The sequence below is a fragment of the Xenopus laevis genome, chromosome 9_10S, assembly GCF_017654675.1.
Source record: "Xenopus laevis strain J_2021 chromosome 9_10S, Xenopus_laevis_v10.1, whole genome shotgun sequence".
Taxonomy (NCBI): Eukaryota; Metazoa; Chordata; class Amphibia; order Anura; family Pipidae; genus Xenopus; species Xenopus laevis.
In genome coordinates, this window is record NC_054388.1 from 112,856,508 (window position 1) to 112,879,031 (window position 22,524).

Here is a 22,524-nt window from a genome sequence, read left to right on the forward strand (position 1 = left end):
GTCGTACCGCATTTGCGCCTGGCGAACTGGTGCGAGCTGTGATATTATGAGACAATTGCAAGTTGTCTCATAATATCCCTCTCTACTTCATACCAACAGTTACATAAAAGTTGAACAATGCCTTTAAATAAGAGGATGGGTCGGGGTTGGTTGTGGGACACTTTTTGTTGACACCCTGCACTATACAAGGTAATAGATTCTTGTCTCACTTTTTATGGCCACAAAGTGCAAGGAAATCCTTTACTGTTTCCTCAAGTAATTTCCTTTTGGGACCTGCACTATATACATTACAGATAAATGAGGCTTTCCATTCTACAACTGGCCATGTGATTTCATTATGTCCCTCCAACTGCAAAAACATCAGACAAAAACAAACATTACATTTGTTATTTTATACCTTCTTCTCTACATCCTTCTTTCTCTTCTTTAGAACTGCAAAACCACAGTCCTGCAAAGATAAAAAGGGCAAATGTTTTCTTATACAACTGTATTGCATGAAGTGATAGTGATTGACACAATGAAACAATATGAACATATATTAAAGGATAAGTAAACCTTTAAAATAAGTGAATGTAAAACTGATGAGGGAGCTATTCTAAGCACTTTTGTCAATATGTAAATGTAAATGTAAATACATTCATTATTTATTATTTTTTATTCCAAGATATTAAGGGATACATGTGCTGTTAATATGAATGAATTTTGTTACAACAGCGCCACCTGCTGGTCAGTTTCCCACCAGTCTGACCAGCAAGTAGTCAAGGAAGTTGTCAGGAGAAAGAAAGAGGCTGCTCTGATGTTCTTCTACTTAGGAAAGATTTGACAAACAAGGAAATGTTGTGCTACTGCTCACCACTAATTTTTTAAAACCATTAGGTGGGGGTGTGACCACAAAATACATATAGACAAATACAAGAGTCCTCTGCACTCAACCCATCATCAATATATTTAAGACAGAGACATTTTTGTGCTACTGCTACTGAAAAATGTCTTACCCTTTAAACAAAACAGGGATTGTTTGTTACACAGGAGCAGTGACCAGCTCCATGTTGTAGCTCCCACCCCTCCCAGCTATAGTCAGGTGATCCCACTGGTGTCTAATAAAAGGGCAGCCAAGTTTGGGAGTTTTACTTTGAAAGCAGCAAGTAAGTTGCAGATAAAACTTAGTCCCTGTGTAAAATGTAAAATGAAGCAATAGAATTCTTAATGAATCAGATAAAATTGAGCGTAGGACTGGCCAGATATGGGATGAGTGTGACGTAGTTGTTCAGCTTAAATATATTGCAATATATGGACAAACAATCCCTGTTTTGTTTAAAGGATAAGGTATTTTTCAGTAGCAGTATACACAAAATGTCTTAAATATACTAATAATGGGTTGAGTGCAGAGGACTCTTGTATTGTCTAAAGGAAAGGGTTCTAATTTTATTCCTAAGCAGAAGAACATCAGAGCAGCCTCTTTCTTTCTCCTGACAACTTCCTTGACTACTTGGTGGTCAGACTGGTCGGAATTGTTGGTTTGTAAATGACAAAAGTGCTTAGAATAGCACCAATCACCTCATCAATTTTACATTCACTTATTTTAAAGGTTTACTTATCCTTTAAAGGAGAAGGAATAGCATTTTAGAAATGGGGTGCCAAAAGGCAGGCACCGCCAAGTGACTATTTTTACTTACCTGACACTCCGGGCCGATGCTCCGATCAGCATAAAAACCGCCCAGCCTGTGGTTTTTCTGGCGAGCCCCATGGAGAGATCCTCTTCCTGCTTCATCGGTTTTCAAATTTCCTGGGCAGACGTGTGCGCAGTAGAGCGAAATAACCAGCTTTTTCATTAAAGTCTGGCTTTTTCCTCTACTGCGCTTACGCAACCGTGAGAAGACCTGAAGAAGCAGGAAGAGGATCTCTCCATGGTGGTCGCTGGAAGAACCCCAGGTCGGTGTGGTTTTCAGCTGATAGGAGCGCCGGCCCGGGGTGTCAGGTAAGTAAAAGTAGTCACTTGGTGGTGCTTAACTTTTGGCACCCCCAAGTGTAAAATGCTATTCTTTCTGCTTTAAATGTCCATAATACATGTCCATTTTAAAATAGAATCCGGGCGCCTCCTCAGCTGAATGTGTAAGTTGAAATATTTGTTCTGTATTCTGAATCCATGCATTGATTTGAAAGTGTACTTACTGTGTAACACATAGGCTAACAATCCACCCGTAGCTGCGGATATGCCCACGATGTCGATTTTTCTGCCTATGGAAAGAGAAGATTATATCTATGTAATCAGAACTATGTTTTTACACCGATCATCAGTTCCAGAGCTGTCAACTTTTCATAAGGAGCGTGCCAGCATGCTGCACAAATTTTTCCAGGTATATGATGTAAGCGGACGTGACATCAGCGGAAGTGATGTCATGAGCATGCACCCGTCTCCTGAAGCTACAGAAACAGTGCTGTGCATGTACACATCTCTCCGCTGATGTCATTGTGCATGTGCACAATGGAATTTTGCCTGCAAATCATGGAAAATTTTCAGAATTCTGCAAAAATCAGGGGAATGCATAAGAGTGCAAAATCTGGTAACTCACGAAAAATAATAATATGTAATACAAGTAATTCAAAAATAAACAACTGGACTTGTTGAGTAATTATTGGAGACGTTTCACTGCTCATCCGAGCAGCTTCTTCAGTACAACTGACTGGTGTGGGAAGTTCTCGGCATATAAACTCTTCCACTAATCCAATCACAATGGCACATTGTAACTCTTCAAAGAGGTGACATCTGAAGAAATTCACAGAGGTGTAGATTCTGTGTAGTTACTGTGATAGGATTATCCAATGTGTCATGTGACTCCTAGATACAGCTGTTACTGGTGAGAGTTGCATGAATGGATGTGTGAAGTGTTCTGAATCCGCCGGGGTACAGATGTTAGAACAGCATTGTATGTAGCAGACAGGTGGTGTCGAAGGCCCCCACCTTTGTTCAGGGATGGTTTCTCCACCTTGACATGAATCGCCTCTTTCACGTCTCGTTCAAACCAGCGTCTTCTTTATCCAAGATTTGGACCTTGCTGTCTTCAAAGGAGTGTCCCTTGTCTTTTAAGTGTAGAAAGACAGCTGAGTTTTGCCCTGTAGAGTTCTCCCTCCTATGCTGAGCCATTCGCTTGGAGAGCAGTTGTTTTGTCTCCCCAATGTATAGATGTGTGCTCTCCTCGCTACACTGGACTCCGTATACCACATTGCTTTGTTTTTCTTTTGGTGTTGGATCCTTTGGGTGTACCAGTTTTTGTCTCAGTGTGTTGCTAGGTTTGAAAAACACAGGGACATGGTGTTTGTTGAAAATCCTCCTGAGTTTCTCTGACACTCCAGCTACATATGGGATGACTATGTTTCGCCTACTATGTGTCTCCGGGCGGTTATTTCTATTGGTGTTCCTGTTGGACTTGGTTGCTGCTGTTTTGACAAAGGCCCAGTGTGGGGAGCCATACGCTTTCAAAGCTCCTCTGAGATTTTTTTGCTCTTTGTCTTTGGACTCTGTATCAGTTGCCACACATTCTGCCCGGTGGTGCAGGGTTCTAATGACACCCAGTTTGTGTTCCAGTGGATGGTGGGAATCAAACAACAGATATTGATCCGTATGAGTGGGTTTCCTGTATACTTCCATCTTCAAGTTACCCCCCTCTTGGATGCATATCAAACAGTCCAAAAAGGCAAGTTTGCTCTCATGGACATCTTCCCTTGTGAACTTGATGTTATTGTCCACTGAGTTAATGTGTTCTGTGAAGGCCGCCACTTCATTGGATCTGATTTTAACCCAAGTATCATCCACATACCTGAACCAGTGAGTCGGTGTAGTTCCCTGGAAAGTAAGTAAGGTCCTCCTTTCCACTTCCTCCATGTACAAGTTTGCTACAATGGGAGGGACTGGAGAACCAATTGCACAGCCATGTTTCTGTCTATAAAAAAGGTTCTTGTACTTGAAGTATGTTGTGTTAAGGCACAAATCTAGCAACAAACAAACTTGTTTGGGACTGAGCTTCGTTCTGCTGCTGAGGGTGTTATCATGTTGCAGTCGATTTCTTACAGTCTCAATCGCCTCTGTAGTAGGTATACATGTGAACAATGAAGTGACATCATATGACACCATTGTTTCTTCTGCCTCTAGTGTAACCGTGAATCTTGGTTAAAAACTCTTTGGCATTCTGGATATGATGCACTGTATTGCCTACCAACGGGGCTAAGATGTTAGCCAAGAATTTTGCAATGCTGTATGTCACTGAATTTATGCTGCTGACAATGGGTCTTAGTGGGGCTCCTTCCTTGTGTATCTTGGGGAGTCTGTATAAGCATGGTGTGGCTTCCCTGGGATACAGACGGTGGTATAAAATTCGATCAATGTCTTTCTCCTTTTCAAGTTGTTGTAGGCAACCGATCACCTTTTTCTTGTAACCACTGGTTGGGTCTTTCCCTAAGGGTTCATATGTATTGCTATCACTGAGCAGAGTGGTTATCTTGCAGTCATAGTCAGTCATTGATTACTCAGCAAGTCCAGTTGTTTTTAGATTGACCTATACTAGATATACCATGACCTGGATGAATGAAAATCTTCATAGTCATATATATGTATTATATACATTTCTTAGTTCTTTTACAAAGTGCTATAAATAATATCAGTCCTGCTTAAGATTGTATTAAAGTAATAATTCTGAAATTCAAGCTCACACTACAAATAAAAATAAAATGTCAATAGTCCTGGTTTCACATGTTCCAGTTCCAGTGACTGGGCCATTTCAGTCATTTTGAGAGAAGAAAAAGAAATGTTACCTTGCATTGTGCAAATGGGCTCTTTAGTGCCTAGAAACAAAATTAAAATTAAAAGGAGTTTGAATATTTTCAAATCATAATAAGCATTTTAAAGGGTAACAGCACAAAGCACATGTGGTGGTCCTCTCTAGTGCGCATAACCATGTCTAAAACTGTTGCAGTGTATAATCATGCAAAAATTAAAATGAAACACAATAAATTTAATATAGAGATTCCCAACAAAACATCCTTGTAAATGTGGTTTGTAAACAGGAATTGTAGGCAAGACATTTGACATTTCAGAGATGAAATTCAGGAAGAGAGGTTTTAGGGGTTTTAGGACCACAAATATTGGGTACAGACACTATAACTGTGCATTAGAATGGATGATATCCCTTGAGTACCAACCATTTGTTTTTTTGTTGTGTAACCAACATTAATATAGATATGTCTTAAAAGTTATTGTGGTAACATGGGAGTGGTTTAAAGTGGGTGTGTTTTAAAAACTGGACGTGGTCAACACTGGCTTCCATTATAGGCCGTCCGCTGTACCGTCCATAAAAATCCCAGCCCTCAGTTCTACAGAAGTTGGACAGCAGTGGGCTATGGAATACTGGTACTGATGTTATGGACTTATTGTCTTCATAAGACTTGACCTGCAACTAAAACTAAGAACCAGCTTTAATTTCCCTTTGTATTTATCTAATAGAGGTTACATTTTGTGGGCTACAATATATGCAGAAGCAATAGAAATTTGCAGCTCCAGTTACATAGATTTGCTCATGGCCCAGTGGAGAGGCCACTTTCCTACCCAAACTCTATTGAAAACTATTGACTGAAACACATAAACGTAGGGTTTTGTGAAGATTACAAATTCTAATTTCTATAACAAGTCTACAGCAAAATGTCATTATTATGATTGATTTTGAAGCACCACCAGGTATGATAAGGTTGGATAAAGTGTGAATGCATTTGATATAGAGCATGAGAGTTGCCCATGAAGTTACTGGTGTCAAATAAAGTCAGACTGTACACCAGGCAGATTTGAAACATAATATAAAATAATATTAAGGTGAGGAACATCCTTACCGCTTTTCTCCCGATTACAGTGATATAGGAGAGCTGCAGCTGCAACCAATGTAATAACTGCAAAAATCCTCACTACCATGCGGTGCTTTACCTTCAAATCTGCAGGGACAGAAACACATGAATTTATTGTGTACTCCTGAGATACCTTCTCTCGTTTATATTACTATCTGCAGTGCAGGTTTCATCTTCATAATGACATCAGCAAAGGCTGTAAAATATAAAATAATATAAAAAGCAAACACTGCAGAACACACTTTAAATAGTCCCAAGGCTAAACAGGTAGCTAATGAAACCATGAAAGCAGACCATGAATGAACAAAGCTAATACTGTAGACTGCAAGAAGAGTTGGTTCTAGGCTGTTCACATTCAGCCACTGCTGAAAGGTTTACTTCCCCTTAATAAATAAACTTTTACAGTACATTTTATTTTTCAGAACATTTCCATACATTTCTTACCTGGTTCCTTCACCAGCACCTTCTCCACCAGAGGACTGGGCAGTGTCCCATGTTCCACCACACAGGAGATCTCTGTTCCCCAGTGCTGAACTGTTGGAGTGAACTGGTAGGAAGACACAACAGAACTAGTGGTCCTCTGAATCCTGGAGGCTTCCACATGAATCCCATTCAGAAACCAGTTAACCGCAACGGATTCAGGGTAGAAACCCCACACTTGGCAAATCAATGTCTGTTCCTCATTTAGCCAGAATGGTTGAGAGCTAATCTGAATGGATGGAGGAACTGGAAAACAATACATATATTTAGACATACAGAGATTTTTAGTGAAGCAGTATTTAGTTGTATGAAATCAAATGTGAAAAACTGGCTGTGCAAAAATTTGGGTACCCTTGTAATTTTACTAAATTGAATGCACGTGACTGCTCAATACTGATTACTGGCAACACCAAATTGGTTGGATTAGCTCGTTAAGCCTTGAACTTCATAGACAGGTGTGTCCAATCATAAGAAAAGGTATTTAAGGTGGCCAATTGCAAGTTGTGCTTCTGTTTGTCTCTCCTCTGAAGAGTGACAGCATGGGATCCTCAAAGCAACTCTCAAAAGATCTGAAAACAAAGATTGTTCAGTATCATGGTTTAAGGGAAGGCTACAAAAAGCTATCTCAGAGGTTTAAACTGTCAGTTTCAATTGTAAGGAATGTAATAATTAATGGAAGGCCACAGGCACAGTTGCTGTAAAACCCAGGTCTGGCAGGCCAAGAAAAATACAGGAGCGACATATGCAGAGGATTGTGAGAATGCTCCCCTTGACAAAGGCTATAGTACCGAAATGTTGGGGTGTTCTTATTATTGGCAAGTGTATCTGCTCCCTGTGGTTTGTCCCTTTTTGCCTTGATCTTGTAACTTGGTGGTATGTATATATTTATGCTAATACTGTTGTACATAATATACCAGTTTGTCTGATGTATATTTGTTTGCTATACACTATATACAAGAAAAATGTTTTGAATACCACCTTTGTTTACCAAGTATTATTTCCTTCATTGAGTGTGCATCCCCTCTCTATTTTTATATATGGTTTTGGGTAACTGACTGTGGGGTTATCCTGGGGTCATTTGCACCTCATATTTCTTAAAAAAGAGATTTTTTTCCACTTTCCAATACTGGGGGTGCCCTCCATTAACGTATATCTGTAAATGTTCAAGCATCGGTCACAAAGTTGAAGTTCCGCTGTAGGGGTTGGATATTCCAACAAGACAATGACTCTAAACACACTTGGAAATCTACGTACAAAGACATTTATGCAGAGGGACAAGTACAATATTCTGGAGTCCCCCGACTTGAATATCATGGAAAATCTGTGGGATGATTTGAAGCAGACTGGCCATGTTCGGCAGCCATCAAATTTAACTGAACTGGAGAGATTTTGTATGGATCAATGGTCAAAAATAGCCACATCCAGAATCCAGACTCTCACCAAAGGCTATAGGAGGCGTCTAGAGGCTGTTACATTTGCAAAAGGAGCTCAACTAAGTATTAATGTAATATCACTGTAGGGGGGCACACATTTATGCACCTGTCTAATTTTGTTATGATGCATATTGTATATTTCTGTCACTGCTGAAATTCTACTGTTTCCATAAGGCAAGTTATATATTAAAGGGAAGTTGCTACTTTGAAAGCTCAGCCAATGATAAACAAAACTCCAAAGAAATAAAAGGGGGTTCCCAAAGTTTTTCATATGACTGTATGTCAGTGATCCCCAACCAGTGATTCGCGAGCAACATGTTGCTCCACAACCCCTTGGATGTTGCTCCCAGTGGCTTCAAAGCAGAAACTTATTTTTGAATTCTCGGCTTGGAGGCAAGTTTTGTTGAATAAAACCAGGTGCACTGACAAACTGAGCCTCATGTAGACTGACAGACCACATAGGGGCTACCAAATAGCCAATCACAGCCCTTATTTGGCCCCCCTCGCAACATTTTTCATGCTTGCATTGCTCCCCAACTCTTTTTACATCCGAACGTTGCTCATGGGTGAAAAAAGGTTTGGGAACCCTGCTGTATGTTTTAAATTGTCAAGTTTATGTGTATGTGCTTTAATTTAAAAAAAAGTTAAAAAAGATAAAGATTTTTTAGAAAGATAAGCAGCTGAAACAAGAATGCCTTGTTTGACATCACTTGTTTTGTAAATATGCTGGCAATCAAGAAGAAAACGTGGCTTGACTTGGCTCAAGATTTTTAGAAAATGTAAAAAAAGAACTAGAAAATTAAATTTTTTGAACATCTGCCTCTAGATGAGACATTGCACTAAGGCCTATGGCATAGTACCATCCCCCATCCACTGTATTTCAGGAAGGTCCTATGTATTATAACAATAGTAATTCTAAGGTGTTTCCATCCCAAGAGAACTCCAGAATGACCACAATCACACAATTCTGACGGAGATGGCAAATTGCTATTTTTCAGGCATTTTTACACTAAGCTCTGTAAGGCTTACAAATATGCAGTGGGCAGAATTCCCAAAAAAACATCCTGTGCAACAAAGGCCTTAGCTCTCATGCAAAATACTCTGATGTTCTCTTTGTGTTACCTCCATATATCAGCTGAAAGTCCTTCTGGAATGCATCATGAGAATAATATTGGACCTTACATGAGAAGGTCTGATATTGGTTCTCCTCAGTGGGTACGATGGTCACTATAGTGTTTATATTGTAGGTGCCATCTGGGTTCCTCTCTAGATCTCCAACTGTAGTTTCCTGTAGTAACTCCCCATCTCTCAGCCATGTGATATCACTATCCAACGGGTAAAGTCCAATGACTGAGCAGCGCAGGACACTCTCTTTATTCCTAACTACAATATTATTAGTGATGATTATCTCTGGAGTTGCTGGAATACAAGACAACAATTCATGATTTCATTTATTAGTGATATAGTAATGCAGTTAGACCTGACCTGACCTCATGCTCTTGTGTTGAGAGAGAAAGTAGAAAGTCATGTGACTTCTAGGTCCCTGCCAGTGGCCAAGGAAATAATTATGATATACACGGAAATGTTATTGCAGATTACACCAGGATTTTTTTTCCATTTTACAATTGTCCAAAAAAGTTAATTTTCCACCACCTTTTCAACATCTGCTTAACAGTAATATCTTTTGTTGAACCAAAGTAAACTGATACATTGTGTGTGGGGGGGGGGCAGCAAAAAACAAACTAAAGTCAACAATAGGCACATTTATCAAACAATAAGCTGGGAAATCCAAAAGGACACATTTTTCAAGCAGGTGTCATCAGAATGTGTTTGACTGTCTATATAATTATATATAGTAATTTATATAATATATTAAAGAAGACATATGGGATAAGTAACCCCCCGAATCTTGCAGAATATAATGAATTATATATATAACTGGTTTCATTCTGGGCTATAAATGGTCCCTAAAGATCTGCTATTGCCCCGGTTTCAAATGAGGGGTGGGCGTGTCCTAACAGTCCCAGCCAGAAGCACAGTAGGAGAGGGACAGCCAATCACAGCCCTGCAGTCACACAAGCAAAGACATGCTTCAGTTCCCTGTCAGGTCCTGCTAGCTGCTGATTGGTTCCTGTGCTACAGTACAGTGAGCTGAGAGTCACCAGCTCCCCCGTACAGCCTGGGGAAGGAGGCAGCAGCAAGTGGAACAGGTGGGTGGGGCTAGTAGGGTTTTTGAAGAAATTTTCAATAAATCAGCCCAAAATACATCTTTTTTAAGCATTCCTTCTATATTCCTTCTATATTTAAAAGGGTATAATTCATTGGCACATTCTTGCTATTTACACAATATGTCTCCATTCATTCTCCATCTCTACATAGAATTAAATTACTATTTTATGTGATAAACAATAAGGTATGTTTTCAAATCAAATCAAATATGTCCTTATATATGAATAATGTCATGAATGCAGGATGAAATACATCAGAGATTACATAAATGTCGTTTTTGTTCCTTTACCTTGAATATCTAAGTAAACTTTAGTTTCTCTTTTTCCTTGGCTGTACAACAGAGAACACGTGTAGGCGCCGGCATCGGGTATTGTAATGTTGGAAATGACTAGGGAAGCGATTCCATCTTTAGTTTTGTCTCTGTTTAAGGAAAACCTTGAATCAACGGAACTTATCTGTCCATCATAACGCAAGATCTCCTTTTCCTTGAAATACCAGATTATGGTTTGTACTGGAGGCCCATTTACATCAAATGTACAGGGAACAACAAAATCTGAGCCCTTTGTAGCTTGAAGGGGGGAAAAAATATTGTCCCCAAAAATATCACCTAGAAAGCAAAAAAACACAAACAATGTTAAGTTTATAGTTATATTAGTGACAATAGTATCAGCTGGTAATAAACACATCTCTGTAGTCCATGAGTCAGTACTTTACACTATTTTAGATTTACATTAGATTGAATATCATGTTTAAGTATGATTAATTTTTTATCTTAAAATGAGTATTTGGTAGTGAAGGGCCTCAGTGTAGGAACATTTAGGGGGTCTTTGATAATGCCTGGAAAAAACACTGAATTCTTCCATTTTTAGGATTCAGTTGACCACATTAACTATCTGGTCCCAGTACACAATAAACAGCTGTAAAAATGTATCTTTCATACTTTAAAAAGGAAGAAAAAAGTACCCCACTAGCTTCAAAACTAACTCAGCAGTCTCTAGTAATTTAAACCTACCTAATTTAAATAGTCACTATTGCGTGCAGATTTGCTGATAACTTTAATATAGATCCCGAAAAGTGCTTGTGCTATGATTAAATCGATTGAAATCCAATGATTACGAATTAATTAAATAATAGTGATACAATTCATTCTATTATATATACAAAGCTTAAGAAAAATTGGTACACATATACCCTTAGCTATAGCCAATTCTATTTCACGATAGTGTATCTCCTTTTACAATAGGATATAATATAGTCTAAGGGTTAATAGTCACCCCCTCCAATCACTTTAAGTTAAAAAACTTTAATGTGCAAGTGCTTAACAATTAATGGATAATAGTAATTTCATCCAGAATGACCAAGAATTCATAACATTGAAGGTGCTCAATAGTGCTTGAAAATAAATTAAAGTTAAAAAAATTGATTGAATAGAGACCGCAATAAATAGGATAATTATTAAAAAACACACACAAATGCTCAGGTTCAGAAATAAGTTAGAAAATGGAAAAAATAGAAGGTGGAGTTGCCCCCAATCTACTACCTAATTTTTTTTTTTTTTTTCTATCCCTGGGACACCACAAAGTCAAAGTAGCCGGGACTGTGGTCTCAAATTTTACTCTAGTCCTAGACTGGAAGAAAACTATATAGGCCTAAAAAACCACAAATCCACGGGCTCTTGTGAGCTTTAGTATCAGATAGATTAGCGAAGAACCGAGCACTGGTTGAGGTTTGAAACCTCCCCACCCCCTCCACTACTTTGAAAACCCAATTGACTTAAGTATAAAAAGTTAAGGTTAAAAAGGACTCAGAACGCCGACGCGCGTTTCGCAATACTGGCTTTGTCAAGGCATAATGAGAAAGCTCCCCTGCCGTAGGGTTTAAAACACTTCCGTATGGTGCGTCACTTTGAGGAGTTATCGCGAGACTTCCCGCCCACATATTCAACGTGCGTCTTAGCTTATGCGCATCGTCCTGGCAACCAGATAGCTTTACGCTATTATCCAACACGGGGAATCTGTGAAAGTGCAATTACCCTCTGACACTTCTCCATACATCTTATTAATACGGTCATGATTCTTTAGACAGTTGGGGGGCTTTCTACACGAAGTAGATCAATTAATTCAACCATAAACACATTTTTACTGTGTATATATATCAAATTATTAAAAAACGTATTTATTGATTATTTATTAAAACATGAATTAAAAATATTTTTATTTTTTATTCATTTATACATTAATCATGTTTGTTTAAAATTGATTAAATGAATAGATCAAGTTTCTTTTCTAAATTTCGATACTGAGGTGAATAAACTGATATGATTTTAAATAAAGGATGTAAACAAATTATTTTCATTTATTCCCTTAGGGGACACTGTGTTCATTCTAAAGATCCAATAACTCTCTCGTTTCAACAGGGCTTGTTCCAGATTTCCTCTACGTATTCCTAATTCCACTTTTTCCAATGCCCAGAATTTCATTGTAGAAGGATCTTTGTTGTGTGATTTTTTAAAATGTTGAGCTACCGTAGAAATTGTTTTATCATTCTTACTCTCATTTCCTGCTGTTCTAATCGTACTGCAATGCTGCTGCATTCTTATTTTTAGCATTTGTGTAGTCATCCCTATATACCTCTTATTACAGGGACATTCAATACAATATATTACACCTTGAGTTCGGCAATTTAAATAGTTGTTCACTTTATGATTATTGCCAAATCGCTCCTCAAAGTTGGTGATTTTTCGCATCTTAATGCACATATTGCAGTCGCCGCAGGGAAAACACCCACAATTTTTGTGCTTGCTATTACGTGAGATTTGAAAGGGACTCCTAGTAATTAGGTCCCTCAAGTTCGGACTCCTCTTATAGCATATTGATGCTCTTTTCTGTAGTATCGTTCCAAGGGTGTCATCCTCCAATAGTATGGGCCAATGTTTATCCAGAATGGTTTGTATCTGTGAGCGGTCAGCGTTATAGGTGGTTATGAATCTAACCACATTATTTGGTTCCTGTGTTTTTTCTTTAGTTATTAAGAGCTGGCTTCTATCAGTGACTAGCGCTCTATGATACGCTTTTTTCACTATCTTGCCTGAGTAGCCTCTCTGTTTAAGTCTGGTTTTAAGTTCTAGGGCCTGTTCTTTGAAATATTCGATAGAAGAACAGTAAGATCAGTAAAAAAATCGATCCCTACTGGTGAATTTTTAAGACTTAAACGCAACTGTTCGCGTCGGCGTTCTGAGTCCTTTTTAACCTTAACTTTTTATACTTAAGTCAATTGGGTTTTCAAAGTAGTGGAGGGGGTGGGGAGGTTTCAAACCTCAACCAGTGCTCGGTTCTTCGCTAATCTATCTGATACTAAAGCTCACAAGAGACCGTGGATTTGTAGTTTTTTAGGCCTATATAGTTTTCTTCCAGTCTAGGACTAGAGTAAAATTTGAGACCACAGTCCCTTGTACTCTGCCTTCTTGGACTTTGTGGTGTCCCAGGGATAGAAAAAAAAAAAAAAATTAGGTAGTAGATTGGGGACAACTCCACCTCCTCTTTTTTCCATTTTCTAACTTATTTCTGAACCTGAGCATTTGTGTGTGTTTTTTAATAATTATCCTATTTATTGCGGTCTCTATTCAATCAATTTTTTTAACTTTAATTTATTTTCAAGCACTATTGAGCACCTTCAATGTTATGAATTCTTGGTCATTCTGGATGAAATTACTATTATCCATTAATTGTTAAGCACTTGCACTTTAAAGTTTTTTAACTTAAAGTGATTGGAGGGGGTGACTATTAACCCTTAGACTATATTATATCCTATTGTAAAAGGAGATACACTATCGTGAAATAGAATTGGCTATAGCTAAGGGTATATGTGTACCAATTTTTCTTAAGCTTTGTATATATAATAGAATGAATTGTATCACTGTTATTTAATTAATTCGTAATCATTGGATTTCAATCGATTTAATCATAGCACAAGCACTTTTCGGGATCTATATTAAAGTTATCAGCAAATCTGCACGCAATAGTGACTATTTAAATTAGGTAGGTTTAAATTACTAGAGACTGCTGAGTTAGTTTTGAAGCTAGTAGGGTACTTTTTTCTTCCTTTTTAAATTATTAACTTGTACTGACTAAGGTCAGACCTCCGCTTCTACCGCAGGATAAATTTATCTAATCAGGGATCACCTTTTGTTCGATTATCTTTCATACTTGTCAAAAATTTTTGTCACCTGCTTGCTTGAGTTCTTACACCGATACCCCTGTTACTGATTGCCATTGACAATGAAGGGGAGCAACAAGCTCATCAGACCATTTCTGTGGACTTTGGGCATGGCCTCCACTACATGAGAGGTTGACAATGAGGTGGAACAGGAATAATTAATGAATATTAGATTTTCTCTCTATAATTAATGGTTTTATGTATCTAGAGTAGAAGAGCAGCACCTTTAGTGCCGAGGTTCAACTGAAGCACAGTTAACAGTTTTTTGTTGCTGTACAGGACAAAACAAAGGGATCATTAGGAATAGACCTAAGGTCATCACTATTAGAGAGAAAAAAATAAGGAAGTCCCAGTCCTTTACTAGGCTTTTATAGAATATGTCACAAATGGAGTCCCAACCCCAGAACGCGCTTCAAGGTCCTGGTCGCAGCTCATGCTTACGCCTATAACAACGACCTTTCCATTTGGGAGGAGCCTCCGCTACTCAAGTGCCGCCAGGTCTTAACATGAGAGGACCAGGGAGAGAGTTCTGGATAGATAAGGGAACTGAACGTTGTAACTAGAATGGAGAACAAGGAGCATGGTCAAGGAATAGACCATGTTGATACCAACCAGGAGAAGCAGTACAGATTCAAGAGACGAGAGAGTAGTCAAGGTCACAGGCTGAGTCAAACACACCAATATCGCAGTACAAAGAGAGAGTAGTCAGTACAAGGGCAAGAGTCAGGACAGGCAGCGGACTAGACAAGGTCACGGACAGGCAGGGTCAACACTTAGGAATCGCACCCAGGAACTATTGATAAAAGACCGTACATTGGACAATGAATTGTATGAAAAGGGCTCTTTAAATATTTGAATTATGCATCAAGGAGTGACAGCTGCTGTGGGCATCCCCACCATACCATTGGACCAACAGGTACCCTTACAGAATAAGACTGGGACTTTCTTATTGGGGGCTTGGTTTGAATAGGTCCAGTGACTGTTTAGGTTCAGACAAGGAGGGTGTATATGGTAATATAATGTGTTGTGTTATAGACTCACCTTCTGCTCCGAATGTAAAGAGAAGACTAAGAAGAAATAGTAAATTCCATGTCATCTTCACATCTCCATGTGGATTTCATACCTGTCAGTTTAGGAAAACATCATTTATCATTTTAGAAAGGTGTTAATACAGAGCCTTTATTCTGTCTTGATTGCTGTCAACAAAGTAAAATCACTAAATTCTGAAAAATGGAAGCACTTCTCAGGCTCATTTAGGAACTTAGCTCATGTTGCAAAACTCAATTTCTGTAGCAACGTTTATACCCACAATACAGTGTTTTTCCCACAATTCCACTGTAAAAGAAGCTTCTTGAAAGTTTTCACATCCAGGTTGCAATGGATGTTATTTCCACATAATATGAATTAAAATGACATATTTATGGGTATTATGTACACCACAGGTGCCTGTACCAATATTCTAGATCTCCTAGTGGTGCCTCAAAGGGATTGTAACCACATAGTCCCCACAGTCTGCCATTTGTTGCCTGGGGAACTACCCCACACTCCTTGGTGAATTATTATCTCATCTTCTCTATGTCGCACTCCTAGAGGGAGCTGTAACAAGAGCTACACTGCCACTAACTACATAGTTAAGTTGGGTTTCAACCCCTTCAAATGAAACCCAGCATCTATACATACACACACTGACCCCTCCCTACACTCTATAGAGTTTAGTATCACAGTAGCCTTGGATATTAGGTCTGTCCAAGAAATCATCCAAGTCCCTCTTAAAGGCATTTAAGCAGACATAGAGGATACATTTCTTTAAAAAAAAACGAATTTTGTAGGCAATAATGTATAATAAATGGGGCTGGTTTTACTTTTGACCATGCCCCTGGTCATGTGACTTGTGCCTGCACTTTAGGATGGAACTGCTTTCTGGCAGACTGTTCTTTTTCCTTCTCAATGTAACTGAATGTGTCTCAGTGGGACATGGGTTTTTAATATTCAGCGTTGTTCTTAGATCTGCCAGGCAGCTGTTATCTTGTGTTAGGGAGCTGCTATCTGGTTACCTTCCCATTGTTCTTTTGTTTGGCTGCTGGGGGGGGGGGGAAGGGAGGGGGTTGATATCACTCCAACTTGCAGTACAGCAGTAAAGAGTGATTGAATTTTATCAGAGCACAAGTCACATGACTTGGGGCAGCTGGGAAATTGACAATATGTCTAGCCCCATGTCAGATTTCAAAATGTAATATAAAAAAATCTGTTTGCTCTTTTGAGAAATGGATTTCAGTGCAGAATTCTGCTGGAGCAGCGCTATTAACTGATTCATTTTGAAAAAATGTTTTTTTCCCATGACAGTATCCCTTTAAACTGGTACAGTTATAAAATACAGGCACAGGATCTATTATCTGGAATGCCCGGGACCTGGGCTCTTTCCATACTTTGGATCACCATATCTTATCTGGTACAAATCATTTACAAATTACCACTGACCTTTGCAACTTTAAATACCGGAAATTGAGACTGAGAGAAAGAACACATAGAGAAACATTAGAGCAAGTTCAGCCTGTGTATTATGTGCCATTAGCAGAGCAAACTGATATGAGACACAGGGGGAGTTTAGCATGAAATATGGACTGGGATCTGATAATAAAACACTAGAGCATTTGCTAAAGGCAGAAAAGAGAGTGCAAAGTACAAATAAACTACAGTCCCTGAATGTGATCACTAAAGAGTAATAAAGAATGAGCCCTAGAGTGAATAACATACATTTTGTCTGACTGGGAACAAATATCCCTGCACTGACACTGCACATTGTGAGATCCATTACTATTTAGTGGGCATACAAAGTGCCCTGGATTCAGCCTTAGTGGTTAATAGCTATATTTAAATTGGCAATACAGGTATGGGATCCGTTATGCGGAAACCCAGTATCCATAGATTACAAATTTTTAAAATTGATTTCCCATTTTTCTGTAATAATAAAACAGTCGCTTGTACTTGATCCCAACTAAGATATAATTAATCCTTATTGGAGGCAAAACCAGCCAATTGGGTTTATTTAATGATTTTCTAGTAGACTTAAAGGATGAGTAAACCTTTAAAATACGTGAATGTAAAATTGACGAGGGGGCTATTCTAAGCACTTTTGCAATGTACATTCATTATTTATTTTCTTTAAATTCCAAGATATTAAGGGATACATGTACTGTTAATATGAATGAATTGTGTTCCAACAGCGCCACCTGCTGGTCAGTTTCCCACCAGTCTGACCACCAAGTAGTCAAGGAAGTTGTCAGGAGAAAGAAAGAGGCTGCTCTGATGTTCATCTGCTTAGGAATAAAATTAGAAACCTTTCCTAAGAAGAACATCAGAGCAGCCTCTTTCTTTCTGAGTCATTGAATTATTTAGCTTTTTATTCAGCAGCTCTCCAGTTTGCAGTTTTAGCCATCTGGTTGCTAGGGTCTATATTCCCCTAGCAACCATGCATTGATTTGAATAAGAGACTACAATATGAACAGGAGAGGCCTGAATAGAAATATGAGTAATACAAATTAGCAATAACAATAAATGTGTAGCCTTACAGAGCATTTGGTTTTTAGATGGGGTCAGCGACCCCCATTTGAACGCTGGAAAGATTCAGAAGAAGAAAACAAATATTTTAAAAAAAACTATACAATATAAATAATGAAGAACAATTGAAAAGTTGCTTACAGTTGGCCATTGTATAACTTACTAAAAGTCAACTTTAAGGTGAATCATCCCTTTAAGACTATTTTTGGTCACTCGCACAGATTCAGAATTAGGGTCGGACTGGGCCAGTGGAACACCAGGAAAAAATCCAGTGGGTCATGGCTCTCTTGTGCCCCGTCAGACTGGGCCGGTAGGACCCTGGGAAAAACCCAGACCCAGTACTAGAGTAGACATAGATTGCGATAGATCCCGTCCGATCGCGTACACATGAAGCAGGTAGTTCGGCAGGTGCGTGTAACTAGGGCAGAGTAGGCTGCTAGTGCTCCATGTGATTATGTCTCACACATGATGGTTCCGGGTCACAAAGCGTGGAAGCAAGTCCATATTGGTGCTGTTCTGCAGGATTGTAAGTGACGGCCAGTCCTTCCCCCCCGCCAGATCTCACGAGGAAGGCGCGATACACACAAAGCAGGTACGCGCCAGCGGGGGTGGGGGGAGAGGGACAGAGGGAGTCTGGTGACTGGGGTAGCGGGGCCCTGCCACTTTGGGGGGAGCAGTGGGGTTGCCCTTCTACTGGTGGCGGCGGTAGGGTTGCCCCCTTTGCCAGAGGCTTAACCAGAACAGGGGGCGGGGCAGATAGCATTGGGGCTGGTGCAGTGATGTTGGAGTGGGCATGATGACATCAGAGGAAGGCACAATGATGTCAGTGGTGTTATGACGCCAGGCTGGGGTAAGTGCCTCACTGAGATGCAAATGGCTCGATTTCTGTTCAGTTTTCTGAATGTTTTGGGATCTATTATACAGAAATCTGTTATCAAGAAAGCTCTGGAATACAGAAATGCTAATTAAGAAAAACAATTTCTTATTTTTGACTTACTGGACATTGGTCTTTTTACAACCCAGTTTAACTATGTAACTATTTTTTTTTTCTGTAATAAGAAATGAATTGTACTTGACAAGAACAACTAAGCCATCTTAAGTGGAGTATCTTAGTATTTAAATGTTTTTATTTATTGGCCAGATTATTGTTCGGGTTTCATAAAGCTGAAAACTGAACAGAAAGTGGCGACCCGAACAGGCCTTAGAAAAACCAAAGTGGTGTCAACCCGAGGTGGCAGGGCCCTGTTGTGTCAGTCCTGGTGGGCCCTGTCCCCTGACCCCCCCAGTCCGACCCTGTGCAGAATTCTGTAGCCTTGGTCTAAATGGCCGTGGTGCTTCTGATCAAAAAAACCAGGGTTGAATAATATCATTTGGATCAGTGTTGCTGTTGGTAGTGAGAGGCCAACACTATATTTATAACTAACACAACCAATCATTGCCTCTGTAGTGTTTATAAAGGTAGTGTCGCTTATACAGAGTGTATGATCTTCTGCAAGTGCCTCTGTGCAACACATAACCTTTGCTCCCCATGTCTTGCCGAACTACAACTCCCAGATTCTGCCATATACCGTATATAATCAAAGATGAATAACAATAAATCCATAGAAGGGGTGGGGGGGTTGTGGGAGTCGCTCCGAGGCTTAGAAAAATATATAAATACAATGGAAGTGCGACTGATGTGGCCAAATTAGCTGCAAGCAAACAAATGAGAAGGGATTGATCAATGCACATTCTCTGGTCCCCTCCTGGACATTGATCGACCCCCTCTATTTTATTTGCTTATAATAACTCCCTGCCACCCCACAAATGATTGTATTTCATCAAGTCAAACAATTGCATGTGAGTCTGTCACCTACAGAAAAGACTTTCACAGTTAAAAAGCCCTGCCCCACCCAAGGCTGCCCCTCCATAACAAATGCATTACTAAAGTTTCTTACCCAGAGAAGATTCTTTATCCCAGAGAAGATTCTTTATCCCAGAGAAGATTCTTTATCCCCGAGAAGATTCTTTATCCCAGAGAAGATTCTTTATTGCAGAGAAGATTCTTTATCCCAGAGAAGATTCTTTATCCCAGAGAAGATTCTTTATCCCAGAGAAGATTCTTTTTTTTTTTTTTATGTTGAAAATGTTTTTATTGTTTTCCACGTTAAACAAGCAAGAATTTCAACAAAAGATCAAAGCAGAACAATGAGGCACACCAATACAACTTGTAGCAAAAATGCCTAATAGGAAAATGAAGAGTAAATATGATTGGTAAAGCCATCTAAAATCTAATCATATAACCAAGCAACCAAACCACCAAACAACGCTCAGCGAATGTTACTAAATTTTAAAATATACCAGCATAAAGCAATGGCTGTAAACAAAGAAAATATATAAAGATATCCAATGAACCAGCAAAGATTAGCTTATAAATGTAACAAACCCAATGTGCGTGCTTTGAAACTAGAGTCAATTTGAACCCAGAATAATGACCAAGTTTCAGTAAATGACTGTTTGAGATGTGGTTCTGCTGATTTAATCCTTATTGCTTCTTGCCAGCAGAGTTGGTTTAGGAGAGACAGAATGTCTGCCAGTGAAGGAATGGACTCGGACAGCCAATTTAAAAACAGAAGTTTCTTAGTAGCAGCTGTAAACAACAAAAGTAGACTTAATAATGGGTCTCTCAGGGAATTTGGTTGTTCCTTTAGTCCAGGTCCTGGGGAATCCAAATGTAGGAGTGCAAATTTAGGGTTAAGTTTAATGTTAAGCTTTAGTTTTAGAATCAAAAACTTTTCCAAGGATGACCATAACTTGCACAGAGAAGATTCTTTATCCCAGAGAAGATTCTTTATCCCAGAGAAGATTCTTTACCCAGAGAAGATTCTTTATCCCCGAGAGGATTCTTTATCCCAGAGAAGATTCTTTATCCATGCAGCTCTCCCCAGCTCGCTCATATATGTAATAATAATTCAGTGCATTTCCAGCACTTCTGTGCCTTTGCTGCACAACAAGCAGACAAGATGGCACCGAGAATGCAGAAGATCGTGCAGCTCTTTATCCCTTTCACTTTCACATGTGGAATTGGGGGAAGAGTCACAAGGAAGTGACTAATTATATTATTTACCGTTCAGATTCAGTGGGGACTGGAAAGGGTAAAGACACATTCAGATGGAAAACAGTGTCACATTCAATATATTCTACTTATAGGGAACAACTAGAAATTACTTTTTTTTATGAATCACTGTAGGCGATTATTAAAGGAGACATATTGTGTGAAAAACAAGAATGTACCAGTGCTTTATACTCTATTACATATAGAAGGAATGTGCATAAAAAAGTAGTGATTCTGGCTGATTTATTGAATATTTCTGCAAAAATCCTACTAGTCCTGCCCATATTTTTCACTGAATTCCCAGGCTGTGCAGGGGAGCCGGCGGCTCTCAGCTCACTGCACTGTAGGACAGGAACCAATCAGCAGCTAGCAGGACCTGATAGGGAACTGAAGCCTGTCTGTGCTTCTGTGACTGCAGGGCTGTGATTGGCTGTCCCCCTCCTACTGTGCTTCTGGCAGGGACCGTTAGGACACGCCCACCCCTCATTTGAAACACAGACAGGGACCAGAGAACATCTATAGGGAACTCCAATAAAGGGGCTATTTTTAAAGATAATATTAATTTTTAGCATAATGTGAAATAAACACCCTATATTATCAGAGACGGAACTAGGTGGGGGCCGGCCCTGGTGCGGGCCGTGTAGCCGGGCCCCGCCCCCCACCCTCTTCCGTGCGGCGCTGCAGCCGCTGCAGTGGGCGCGTGACTGCCGGGGGGCCCTGCGGGGCTGCGGGCCCTGTCCCAAATGCACCCCCTGCTCCCCCGGTAGTTACGCCACTGTATATTATACATTATTGCCTACAATATTTGCATTTTTAAATTTATCTTATATGTCTCCTTTAAAGAAGTAATGAAATGGAAGGGGTTCTCAACCTTCTTGGCTCCATACGTTCAAGAACGTCTTGATATTCAGTATTATGTAGATATGGCTGCTCCTACTCATGTATGATCTATGGACATATATATATATCTGGGTATTAGAAAAATAAAGTGAATTCAAACCGTACTTAAATAGTATACAAGGTTTTATTTGTTTTATTTTCTCTCTAAGAGAATGATTGTGGAGATATAAGGTTAGTGGAGCTATAGCAAAGCAACACAAATGACAGTGAAGTAGATGGATGGACAGTCAGACAGAAGTAGATTGATAGACAGACAGACAGATAAATGGACAGGTATTTTAGCACATGCCCATCTGGCTGGGTTTCCATTCTTCCCCACCACAACTCATTTTTTAAAGTAAATTACATCTGTATCACTATAATTACATTACTATTTAAATTAAATTACATTATATAAAATAAGGGCCATGAAACATCCCTTAAAAAGAGCAAGGTGCATAACTATAACACAACGAGCATAACTATAACACAACGAGCATAACTATAACACAACGAGCATAACTATAACACAACAAGCATAACTATAACACAACGCGCATAACTATAACACAACAAGCATAACTATAACACAACAAGCATAACTATAACACAACGAGCATAACTATAACACAACGAGCATAACTATAACACAACGAGCATAACTATAACACAACAAGCATAACTATAACACAACGCGCATAACTATAACACAACAAGCATAACTATAACACAACGAGCATAACTATA

General features: G+C 39.3%; 1 protein-coding gene across 1 annotated transcript in view; it reads right to left on the reverse strand.

The window, feature by feature from the left end:
- The window catches only part of LOC108705286 (interferon-induced very large GTPase 1), a 117,710-nt gene extending 96,853 nt beyond the window's left edge, over positions 1-20,857 (reverse strand). Inside the window, 9 exon segments of the mRNA XM_041578734.1 lie at positions 398-448; positions 2,173-2,238; positions 4,810-4,839; positions 5,878-5,976; positions 6,334-6,615; positions 8,925-9,221; positions 10,321-10,638; positions 15,288-15,369; positions 19,742-20,857. Of these exon segments, the coding sequence (XP_041434668.1) occupies positions 398-448; positions 2,173-2,238; positions 4,810-4,839; positions 5,878-5,976; positions 6,334-6,615; positions 8,925-9,221; positions 10,321-10,638; positions 15,288-15,342 (1,198 nt within the window). The 5' untranslated portion in view covers positions 15,343-15,369; positions 19,742-20,857.
- Positions 20,858-22,524: the final 1,667 nt, after the last annotated feature.